General features: G+C 40.4%; 1 protein-coding gene across 2 annotated transcripts; it reads right to left on the bottom strand.

The window, feature by feature from the left end:
* Nucleotides 1–8259: 8259 nt before the first annotated feature.
* LOC124863334 lies at nucleotides 8260–10961 on the bottom strand. 2 transcript variants are annotated; one of them, XM_047357671.1, is made up of 2 exons: nucleotides 10854–10961; nucleotides 8260–10382 (listed from the first exon to the last, which is right to left on the bottom strand). In XM_047357671.1, exon 2 carries the CDS (start codon nucleotides 10378–10380, stop codon nucleotides 8635–8637), a length of 1746 nt encoding a protein of 581 aa, XP_047213627.1. In that variant the 5' UTR covers nucleotides 10381–10382; nucleotides 10854–10961; the 3' UTR covers nucleotides 8260–8634. The 2 variants fall into 2 exon arrangements, with proteins under 2 accessions (XP_047213627.1, XP_047213628.1); XM_047357672.1 differs by having other exon boundaries at nucleotides 10758–10899.
* Between the last annotated feature and the right edge of the window lie 983 nt (nucleotides 10962–11944).

Here is an 11944-nt window from a genome sequence, read left to right as displayed (position 1 = left end):
TACACTGTGGAGCCATGGATGACGTGGCTAAGAAAAAATCAGAAGGATTGAAGGAGGATTTCACTCATATTCTGAATATTGTTGGAGGTATCAATATCAAGGTGTTTCTCAGCAGACCCTTTGCACCGGTTTTCTGTGGAGATGAGATTTTTTCCAGACTTCTGATGATTAATAAGTGGTTGAAAAAAACATGCGCTACTACATCTGTGAACTTCATCGACAACTTTTATATTTTTTGGGAAAAAAGACAACTCTTCAAGCAAGATGGTTTCTGTTTGAACAAGCCAGGAGCCAGACATCTCACATCTAATCTCTTCTATTCAGTAAATAATCCGCTAACAGCTTCGACCTTCAGCAGAGAACATGGAGTATCAACAACAATGATAACGCTGCCTCCAACAGCTCCAGCAGAGATAGTAATAACCAGGCAGTTGGCTGAGAAAGAGAGGTCATCACAAAAGGTCTCCCCGTCAAAATCCACAGGAGACGTGGACCCCCCCGTTAAATCCCCCTCACTCTAAAACCCGACCCAGACCTCACAGAACTCTCCCATCTCCCCACTGAGCCCGCTTTTTGCTTTACTGGATTCTGATAACATGAAAGGAGCTCTTAAAATCGGGACCCAAATGGCTCTGACATCTTCTCCATTCAACACCCCCCGTGGCCGAGGCCCTGCTCCTAAACCAACATCTTCCAAATGCTGCAGACCTCCACCACCTCCTAATCTATCTCCTACTAATCAGGACCTTCAAATCACTTCTCTGTGATACAGTCTGGGCCCCAGTGGTAACTATCAGAAATGATCATGTCCAGGAAAAACTTGGGCCCCTAATAGGAGATAGTTGTAAAATCTCTGTGCTTATACGTGACAGAAAGAAGAAAGCTAAAAGGATAAGAGACAGTAATAAACAATCAACAAAAGCCATAAACTGTCAGGTACAACCAGATACAGAGTTAATATCAACAACTAAGTCATATAATCTGGCTTTATTGAACATTAGATCTCTGTCAGGAAAATCATTTTTAATCAATGACTTCATTACTGACCACGATGTTGATGTTCTGTTTTTAACAGAAACATGGTTACATGAATTTAATGAAGCTCCCATTCTGATAGAGGCGACGCTTCCAAACTATAATTTTCTTTGTGAGAGCAGACAACAACAAAAAGGTGGAGGGGGGGCACTTTGTTATATAATAAAGATTTATTAGAGAGTAAAAATGTATTTCTGGGCAAATTTGACTCTTCTGAATATTTGGCTCTCCAGGTAAAGAGCCCGGTCCGAACCATGTTCTTGAATATTTACAGGCCCCCTAAGTCCAAAACAAACTTTATCAGTGATTTTAATGAGCTTTTATCTGTGAAATGTGTTGATTATGACTGTTTAATTATTGTGGGAGACTTCAACATTCACATGGACAATCCTGAAGACAGAAGTCCAATAGATCTATGTGACACTCTTAGAAATGTTGGTTTGACTCAACATGTTAAACAGCAAACGCACAAACAGGGACATATTTTGGACTTGATCATCACTAAGGGTCTAAACATTTCCAAGGTGTCTGTAACTGATGTTGCTCCATCTGACCACTTTTCTGTTATTTTTGAAAGCATCATCTGCAATGACTCAGAGTGCCAAAGAGACATGATAAGAAAATGTCTCTTTGCTGGTGGAGAAAGACTGGAATCCAGGTTCACTATGACATCTATAAAGTAAAACTTCACAGATATAACTTACAACTGAAAAATGCAAGGGAATCTTTCTTTTCTGAGATCATCAGCAAAAACATTAACAATGCTCGTTCATTATTTGCCACGGTCGACAGTAACTGTAGCATCTGAACTCCACTCTAGAGAAATTTTTTCGGGAGTCCCACGGGTCACGGGATTCCCACGGGACGGGAGACAGCATCAGTAAAGATCCCGTGATTGGGACGGTACAGGATAAAACATGAACTGGAGCAGACGGGAGCGGGAGCTAACCAATAGGAGGGAAAATAAACTAGGATCAATTGTCTTTGGAAATGTAAAACTGAGACTTTGTTATAAACTTTAAGAAAAAAAAACTTGGATCGACGCCGCCATTGTGTAGTTTTTTTCCAAGAAGCCTAAACTATAATGCGAGTCAAACGAACTACATGACCTACAAGCCAACAGTGCTTCTGATCGATGTTTTCCACCTGCGTTCAGGATGGAGGGAGCAAACGCAGGTGGAGAACTGGACGTGGTAAAATTGGATTTGCAACGTAAAGTCAGCAGTAAGGACTTATCTATTAAACTCATAGAGCTGACAGGAAAGTCGCAAATATTACCGAACTTCAGGAGAGTTGAATGTAGCGATTTTAACACGCAGTCTGCTGCTGTAAAACGTGTTTAGTCGTAATCAAGTTCACCAGTGATTAAAGGACACTTGTAAGGCAGATTCTGGATTAAATCAGTCCTGCATCTCTTCATTCATCAAACCAAAAGTACCAACATGTGTCAAGTCTCATCTGACCAACAAAACTGCTGCATGTGCTCTAAAGATTTAAGAGGTAAGGTACGGAAGCCCGTGAGGGGACATGGGGAAATTTATTTATTTTGCGTTACATTTACTTCACTTATGGGACATTCACAACATTTATTTATTTAATGATGATTTTATTGTATTAATTTTGGCCAGTTTGACCCTCCATTCTTGATGCCTGTATAGGAGGTCATGTCAGAATTTGAATCAGGTGTTCTGGAGCAGACACACATCTAAAACCTGCAGGGAAGGGGTCCTTGAGGACCAGGGCTGTGAACCATTGAGCTACAGTTTCTAAATTATGAAGGTAATGCCTTTTTACACTTTTGTTCACCAAGAACAGTTCTCTTACTAGGTGCAATTTTCTTTCTTTTCAGCAACTTGAAACATAAAAGTGATATCATTGTTCAAAGGAAACAATCACTTAATAAATGAGTAAAATACAACTATGTACATTTTGTTTATTCAACTAAGATAGGCATGGTCTGTTTCCTTGTTTGATATTTTATTATTTCTTCATTATTATTTTGTTTATTTTAACTGGCCTTTACTACAGCTAAAAACAGGGACCTAACTGGTCCTTCAAAGAAAGAAATTACCAAAAGACTAAATGAAGAAAACAAAAATGGGAGAGGCACAGGAGTGGGAGTCAATTTACCAGGAGTGGGAGTCAATTTACCAGGACTGGGACGGGACAGGATTTTTTTCGTTATGCTGGCCTGGGATTAGGATGGGACAAGACATTTTTCTGTGGGAGCAGGATGGGACAGGAGAGAAAATCCACTCCCGTGTCACCCTCTACTCCAGACTGCCAGGGCCTGCAATGAATTTGCTAACTTCTTCCCTGAAAAAACCCAAAAGATCAGAGTGACAGTCAGCACATCCACATCAACTCCAGTACCAAAGTTGTCTCCAACTAGAACTGATTCTGACAAAATTTCCCAATTTCACCAAATAAACTACAAAATCTTAGAAGAAATCGTACAGCAACTAAGTTCTTCTTCCTGCTGTCTCGATCTTTTACCCACAGCTTTCCTTAAGAAAGCTTTGCCTGTAATAACATCTGATTTAACTCCAATAATAAACACGTCCCTTTTGTCAGGTGTTTTCCTGCAGGCCCTGAAAACAGCAATTATCAAACCTCTATTGAAAAAGAACAACTTGGACAAGCTGCTACTACAGAACTACAGGCCTATATCAAACCTCCTCTTCATCAGTAAGATTATTGAAAAAGCTGTGTTTCAACAGTTAAACAACTTCCTAACAACAACCAACCGCTTCGATGTCTTCCAGTCAGGCTTCCTGCTCACCACAGTACAGAGACTGCCCTTGTCAAGGTGTTCAATGACATCCGTATAAATGCAGACTGTGGAAGAACCACAGTGCTGGTATTATTGGACCTTAGTGCAGCATTCGACACTGTTGATCATTTTATTAGAGCGCCTGGAAAACTGGGTCGGCCTTTCTGGAACAGCACTCAACTGGTTTAAATCCTACTTGAAGGACAGGGACTTTTTTGTGTCAGTTGGTAACTTTACATCAGAGACCACAAAAATCACATGTGGCGTTCCCCAAGGGTCCATCTTAGGGCCCCTCCTATTCAATATCTACATGCTCCCCCTAACTCAGATTATAATAAACAACAACGTAAGTTATCATAACTATGCAGACGACACACAGCTATACGTTACGATGTAACCAGGTGACTATGAACCCATTCAAGCGCTGGGTAAATGCTTAGAAGAAATCAATGCAGGGATGGGCCAAAATCAAAACAAAACTGAAGTCTTTGGACCAAAGGAAGAGCGTTTAAAAGTTAGCACACAGCTTCAGTTAATACAGCTAGAAACCACCAATCAGGCTGGAAACCTGGGTGTAGTGATGGACTCAGACCTGAACCTTCAGAGGAACATAAAAACAGTAACAAGGTCGGCCTTCTATCACCTAAAGAACATCTCCAGGATTAAAGGACTAATGTCTCAGCAGGACCCTGAAAAACTAATTCATGCGTTCATCTTTAGTAGAATTGATTACTGCAATGGTGTCTTCACAGGTCTGCCTAAAAAGTGGATCAGACAGATGCAGTTGATCCAGAACGCTGCTGCCCGCGTCCTCACTAGAACTAAGAAGGTGGAACACATTGGCCCGGTTCTAAAGTCCCTACACTGGCTCCCTGTAGCTCAGAGAATAGACTTTAAAATACTTCTGTTAGTCTATAAATCACTGAATGGCTTAGCACCAACATACATTACAGACTTGCCTTGAGTACCTTGTTGCTGAAAAGCACATTATAAATAAACTTGACTTGACTTGACTTAATAAAGTGGCTGATGACTGTATGTAGAAAAGTACAACAATGAGAATAATTAAAAGAGACATTGTTTGGACCTTCAGCTTTGACATATACATAGCATTACCTTCAGGCTGTCTTCTGATGGATGGGATGACTGAAGAATGAACAGATAATTCTGCTTTTTTATCTGTACCACATCTGATTTCCACTGAGGCAGAAGAGAACAGATTGTTTGGTAATGAGCTCATTACTACTTCATCTGCTGCAGATGTGGCAGTAAAGGGTTTATCAGGTGGCTGGGGTGGGGTTGGTTCAGCAGTGTCGAGTGACTGTTTCCCAGTTGACTCCATGGGTTGACTCCCTGCTCCTTCACATGTCAGAGGGTTCTTGGTCAGGACCTTAACCCACTGGTAGCCAATGATGTTGTCATGGATGCAGGTTTGTGTAGGAACAACCTCAGCTGCAGACTCTAACGCAACATTTGACAACCTCTCTACCAGATCATTCCTCTTCATTCTCTGTAAAACCGTGCTGGCCACCTCCACACACTGACAGCTGTAGGTTTGCACCAATAGGTCCACGGTATCCGGTCGATCTAAATTCTTCAACCGGCTCTTTGGGATGGATGGAATGACTTTCAGGGACTCTGCCTGCTGCAGGTACCACCTAAATTTCTTGAATTATTCGTCTTCTAAGTCCTCCAAAGACTCTAGCAGCTCTATTGCTCCTGCCATTGTTTCTCACAGCTTACGCATGCTGAGATTTTGACTCAGAGGACAGTCAAAGGTCTAACTCCATTGCATTCCTACCTGTGGAGTCAAGGCATAGATGGAGAACATCATTGCAACAGGAGATTGGAAACAGAACCATTTCAGAAATTCAATTAGAAAGTCTTTATATGTGAGACCAAATAGCATTTTGTATTAGACATTATCATCTGTTTTTGTCTCCTTAGACATTACATACCTCTGAAGGCAGCACAGAACTTTATGCATGCAATGATATTTTCCCACTTATCACCCTGAGTTATTGGTTGGGCCCATAACTATTACAGGTTCTTATATAAACAGGCACAGAAAATACTGGACCAAATGCCAGCTCTCAGTACTGTTGTCTGAGTGCCAACAGATTTACTTTGACAACCGGAGTGTCTAACGCTATAATGCTCTGCTTGATATATTTTAAAAAAAATTATTGAAGCAACATTACCGAGCCCCACAAAGCTAGGTACGGGCACGGAGCCCTGAGAACCGACGACTGCTGCAAAGTCAGTTACTCAAAGCAATCTCCTGTGTGTCCTTAGTATCAAATATTTACTCAGGTTGTCGAAATATAACCAAATCAGAAGATGACACAGATTCGATGCACAGAATTAGATTGAAATGAGGTTTTATTGTTCCAACTTAGGTAGACCTTGATTAGAGTTGTTAGAAGCCAGAGGATGAGGAAGCCCCAAGGATCCGAGCAGAGAGAGAGTGTTCTGGCGGTGGAAATATTTACAGTGCAGATTTCCTGAAGAAGAGTTCCATATGGCGACAGGCAGGCAGACAGACAGATGGGCAGATCGACAGGAAGGCAGGACAACAAGCGATCAGGCAGGTTGACAGAAGTCCACATAACAGAGACTATGTTCCAGCAACAGACTGTGTCAGCAGCTGTCTTAAAAAGCCATGAGCTCATTAGCTGGATGAGTTGCAGCTGAGAACAATGAAGTGCCAGAACCAGCCAGCAGAGATCTCACACTTAGACTTTAAACCTTTCACAACTCTCTTCTATAGAAGGGCCTACAGATCGGATCAAACAGCTGATACCTACAGATTCTCCTTATGAGCAATGCTGAGAAACAGGACGGTGTGAAGCATGGGTCAAGAGGCCCAGTATGGTGACCAAACAAGACCTGGGCCGCAAATAAGGCATTATGGTTCCTGATTGGATATTAGAGGCTAACTGAGGTAAAAGGCGTTACTCCTTTAAATTCCTGCTTATTTTTCTCTGTTCCAAATGTTTTGCTCAGATTTAAGTCAAGTAAAATAACTCTAATTATTATGTATGAAACCCTTTCCTTTAAATTTCTTACAGAACTTGACAGAACCTTTGATACCACAGTTGTTACTGCAACTCTCAAGGAGAAGAAAATCAGAAATCTGAAAAAATTAAATCTAACTCTTAAAAAACCATTTTATAAAATTGATTATTAATTAAAGAAATTATTCTTAATCTGCTAAAATTTTCTTTATTTCTTTTAGTTTTCAGATCAAAATAAAGATGATGTTAGAAACATGTTCATTACAGCATCTTTAACAAGCTTGAGAACATTTTATTGCCTTTTATAAACATGTAAAGTGATCGTCTCCTAAAACGCTCCTAATTTTAACAGTTTTTACCCTGGAAGTTCTCTGTTTAATACCAAACACCTGCTAAAACCATCAGTTACTCCATACAACAGAGTTGTTTTTGGAAATAAAGCAGCTATGCATTGAGTAAAAGAGTTTGGTTTCATTCATCTGTTAGCAGAAAGTTGATTATTTTCTGTGTTCAAAGTTCCCAGAAAGCAGATTTCAGGTCATAATTTCTCTCACCGTCCTCTCAGCTCCACCAGCATCAGATGAACATGTTTGATAAGAAATGATGTGAAAATTATTTCTTTTCATATCAGACAGATAACACAATGAGCAACATATCATTCAGTTGAATCTGAGGAGGATCATTTCCCTTTTTATCACATCTAACGCCTACAACAACCTGCGCAACATTTAGTTCTGACATGCTGAAGCAGAAATTATTTATAGTCCAGGACTCCAGTTTCTGTTTCTGCAGAAAAAGCAAGGAAATAAAAATCTTACCGGTCCAGTTTTACTTTAAAGGAGCTGATGCAGGAAAACTCAGCAAAATGACATTTCTTTCAGGAAGCTGAAGTTTTTTTATAATGTGGCCACTTCCTGTCACTGTGGCTGGAAACAGACTGTGTTTTGTCAGTGCAGTTCAGAAAATATTCATCAGGCAACACAGGATGTTGTCAGCTTTTATAAAGAGAGAGTTGCCAATGGAAATGTTAAAATCATAAAATGTTTTATACTTTTATTTCTGGCTTGGTCTGCATGGTTGAAACACCTCTCTGGTCGTAAATGAAAGTAAGGAGTGGAACTGGAGGCCCAGTAAATGAGCTGGCTCACTGGGTGACCAAGTCTGTGTCAGAGGCAGAACCGAGCCAGAGATCTGACTCTGTTGATCCGTTGATCCCCTCTGAAGTCACAACAGAATTCGCACCCTATGGTTCTGTCCAGGAGTGGTTTGTTTCTGGCTCTGTAGTAGACCAGTAGACCAGTACCAGCGCTGGATTTCTCTCCACATCAGATCAGCTTCATTTCATTTAAATGGTTTAATGGTTGTGTTTTTCTTCTACCAGTCTGATTTAACTTGAAGTGAACAAATTCAGCAATGAGACACCGATGCTTTGTATATGCTCTCTGTGAATGATGTCACCCATCATCTGATGGCTTTATTTAAAATAAATCCATTTCATGTTAACAGCACAAAGAAATGAAACGTCCTCCCCACAGGGTCTCAGTACATCAACAGTACATCAACACACAGCTGTAACATAAAAAACCAACAACTGCTGAATGTATACTCTGGTGATTTTACATTTTAAGACATTTTGATGCAAGATCCATTTAGAAGAAAAACAAGTGACAAACCACAATGACGTCAGTGAAATCTGTGGTTTTGGTTATTTAACGCTGAGGTTAGATTCTAACAGAGCAATGAAGGTGCTCGAGTTATTTTAGATGTTTCTGTAAAAGCATCAATTAACCGCAGGTCATGCTGAATTACTCATATTTTCTCAGTGATTATCTTGCGAACATTATTTAATTTGATCTTCTGAGTCCTTGTTGAGTTCAAGCAGGAATCCTTGAGTTGACAGCATGAGGAGAAGTTAAAATGGTTCAGAAACTCTTTCAGCACCAAAACAAACAAACTAATGAAAATGCAAATAATAAGTATATATGACTTCTTCACTGTCTTCATGATGATCTGTTGTTTGGACTCCACAGGGCTGGTTGGTACTGGTACTGGTGTCACTGTCATGTTCATCATTTTTTCACAGGTGTCTCCATAGTAACCATCCTGACACTCACACAGCCACTCATTGGACCTGAGCAGCCTCTTGCATTTCCCATTGTTCTTACATCGATTGCTGCTACAGACAGGTTCGGTTCTGGAGTAATGAACAGAGATCCAGCTGTCATAGCCGTCCCATGAACACTTCACTCGATGAAAAGGTGCTGGAACTTCTTCAAACGCGTTTTTATAGGCAACTTGTGTAACTACGGCATATTTTTCAAAAGAAATAGTAATTTCATCATCATGATCTTTGGGATGCCATTGATGGCTGCATTTCTGTGCTGTGGTCTCAATTTCACACTTCTTGTTTTCAAAACAACTTCTGATTGTGTTCTTAACTTCTTTAACATGTATCATGCTGGACTTTACAGTGTAGTCCACAGCCACAACAAGGCTGCCAATTTTGAAGACAAACCGAGCATAAAGCTGGTGATTCTTGGACTTGCTTTGGTCAAACACCACCACCACCCAGCTATACCAGCGGTACTTGTTGTCCAGAACCTCTTTCACCTTAAGAGCAATGGCTTTTTTGTCAGGACTGAGATCTTTTGTGATCTCTTCCACATCGTTCTTCAAGTACTGCTCATAGTTGTTTAGGCAGAACTTCACAGCTGATAACTGAGCTTCAGAAACCTTCTTGAACATCTGCACATGTTCAGCTTCTTTGCCTTTTGTTTTAACACCAGTCAGTTTCCAGTAGAACTGGTTGAGCACCATCCCCTTCCAAAACAAACTGCTCAAGTACAAGTTATATCTGCCAATCATATAAAGATCACATTTAAACTTCTTCTTCAGTAGGTTGTTGAGGTTTTCACTCAGAGACATGCTGTCTACTGTCAGGTAGCGGTAAAGATTGGACACACTGGACTCAGCTCCACAGCTTTTATAGTAGTTGATGAATATTTCAGCATTTTGATTGTTTTCCTTAACATGTTGTGATCCAGTTTTATCCAGAAACTCATCAAACTTCTTCCAGACATTGAGGATGGTGGCTTCATCTCTAGAGTAGACGCTGGCATAGTTGGTCCATTCTACGTGTGTTGCCAGGTTGGAGATCTTGATGGACAGAGAGTCCAGTTTCTGGTTCACCTCAACAAACCCTTTCTTCACCTCATTCAGCACCGGGTCATCCTGAGGGATAAAGGCCAAGACCATGTTGATGACAGAGGAGACCAAAGCTCCAACACCTGGTGCCAAACTAGCAAAGCTGGAAATTCCCTGCAGGACAGTTGACAACTTCTCGGAGTCAATGTTTTCCATGACATCTTGAAAAAGAAGGAGAGAATCTTTGACAACATTTAGGGTCTTCTCTGTTTTCTCTCTTCTTTCATAATTCAGCTGACTGTTGACCACGGTGAGGACTGAGGTTGAAGAATCTGACCAGGCAAAGAAAGTTGCCCAGTGGAGAACAATCATTGAAGCCAACAGCATCGAAGCAGACCTCCTTAGAGCCATAGCTGCAACACATAAAACAAGAGAAATCAGTACTATTGTAATAAACTCTGCTAATGGAAATCTTTATCTCCTTCTTTATAAAGTATCTCATTTAAAGTGGGAAACACTTTGAAATTGTTTGACCTTAGGACAGAAATGACCACAATGAAGGACCCAGTTAGCTGCACACTTAATGAACACAAAGTATTCAGCCTCAGCTAAGAGCAATCATGGAACAGTCTCAACATAGTTTAAATCACAACTGTCAATTTCCTGTTTTTCTTTCGAAATAAGCTCAGTCTCAATAAATCACATAGTGACTCACAGCTTTAATATAGATTTATGTTGGTATTTAATCACATGTTCATCTGCTATAACCGTCCCCTTAGATTCCTTACCTACATCTGTTGATTTGACATTCCAAGATGAATAATTCTGGCTAATTTATTTAGCCTTTTGGAGCATAACCTGTGTCAATGTTTCAGAAAGCCCACCTTTTAAGCCAACCTGCAGAGCGTAGAGCTGGGATGTGGTCCAAAGCCTGTCTAATCAGCAGGTCCTTGAGTTAAGCCCCGAGGTTGTCTGTAGCCTCTGGTTTCTCCGCTCAACAGGACATTACCAGGCATTTTATATGAAGCTGAGTAGTCTTACCACTCCCTCTGACAAATACTTTCCAGCTTTTTCTCTATGCATGAAACTAGAAATACCAATATTTACGGAAGTGTGTAAAAGTTAAATTAGGGTTAGATGGAGACCCCAGAAAGGGAAAAGACGAAAGACGACGTGTGAAAGGTGAATTATTTGGAGAAATTACAGTCAGGTGGAGCAGAGCTTCAGAAATAGGGCTAACCTGATAAAATGTAAAATATCTAAATGGATAAATGCCATCTTCAGAAGCTGGGAGGTTTTGTTTTTGTCTGAAAGAAATGGACATTAATTAATCCCAACCTACTGCTTTCATGATTTTCAATGCATTTGTCAAGTTTCTTCTGGACTCAGCTTTTACGGCACTTTGTATTTTGTTGGTTTCAAATTTGTCAGATTTACAGAATACTTTGATTTGTTCATCACTCAGGGGTCAATTTAGACCGCTTCCTTTTATATGAGAGCCAAACTAATTTAGTTTAGCTCCCTAAAATTATTCTCTCGGATGTAGACAATCACATGACCTGGTTATCTACCAAGCTCTTGTGGAAGCGTAAAGCTCTGTTTAACTAGATCAAAAAGTGTTATTATTGTCTTTACCATAATAAAATGAACTCTGTGATAAATTCACTCTGGGTGGAGACATGCAAGCTGTCTGTTTGGAAAACAGATTACATTAGAGGAAAGTTCTTGGCGAAAGAAAAAGACAAATTAGCTTGTTATTGCAGGCAGCCAGGAAATCTGGTGACTCTGCCAGGTGAGTGTGACATCAAGTCAGCTGTCCAGTTGACCACAGGAATAAGGAATGGTAAGAGCTTTCAGCTGGGAAAGTATTGACATCCCTAAAAGTCCTGCCAGAGTCTTCATCCTGATGAAGTCATAAGAGTGTTATAAAATGTCACGTACGCCAATCTGATGTTTTCCAGATGTTTGGCTAAAT

The sequence above is a fragment of the Girardinichthys multiradiatus genome, chromosome X (assembly GCF_021462225.1).
Source record: "Girardinichthys multiradiatus isolate DD_20200921_A chromosome X, DD_fGirMul_XY1, whole genome shotgun sequence".
Classification (NCBI taxonomy): Eukaryota; Metazoa; Chordata; class Actinopteri; order Cyprinodontiformes; family Goodeidae; genus Girardinichthys; species Girardinichthys multiradiatus.
Note: the sequence above shows the minus strand (reverse complement) of the source record. Positions and strands in the feature narration are given on the sequence as shown.

Bases quoted from the DNA above. Each gene is read 5' to 3' on its own strand.
- LOC124863334 (XM_047357671.1), bottom strand. From the start codon at position 10,380: ATGGCTCTAAGGAGGTCTGCTTCGATGCTGTTGGCTTCAATGATTGTT.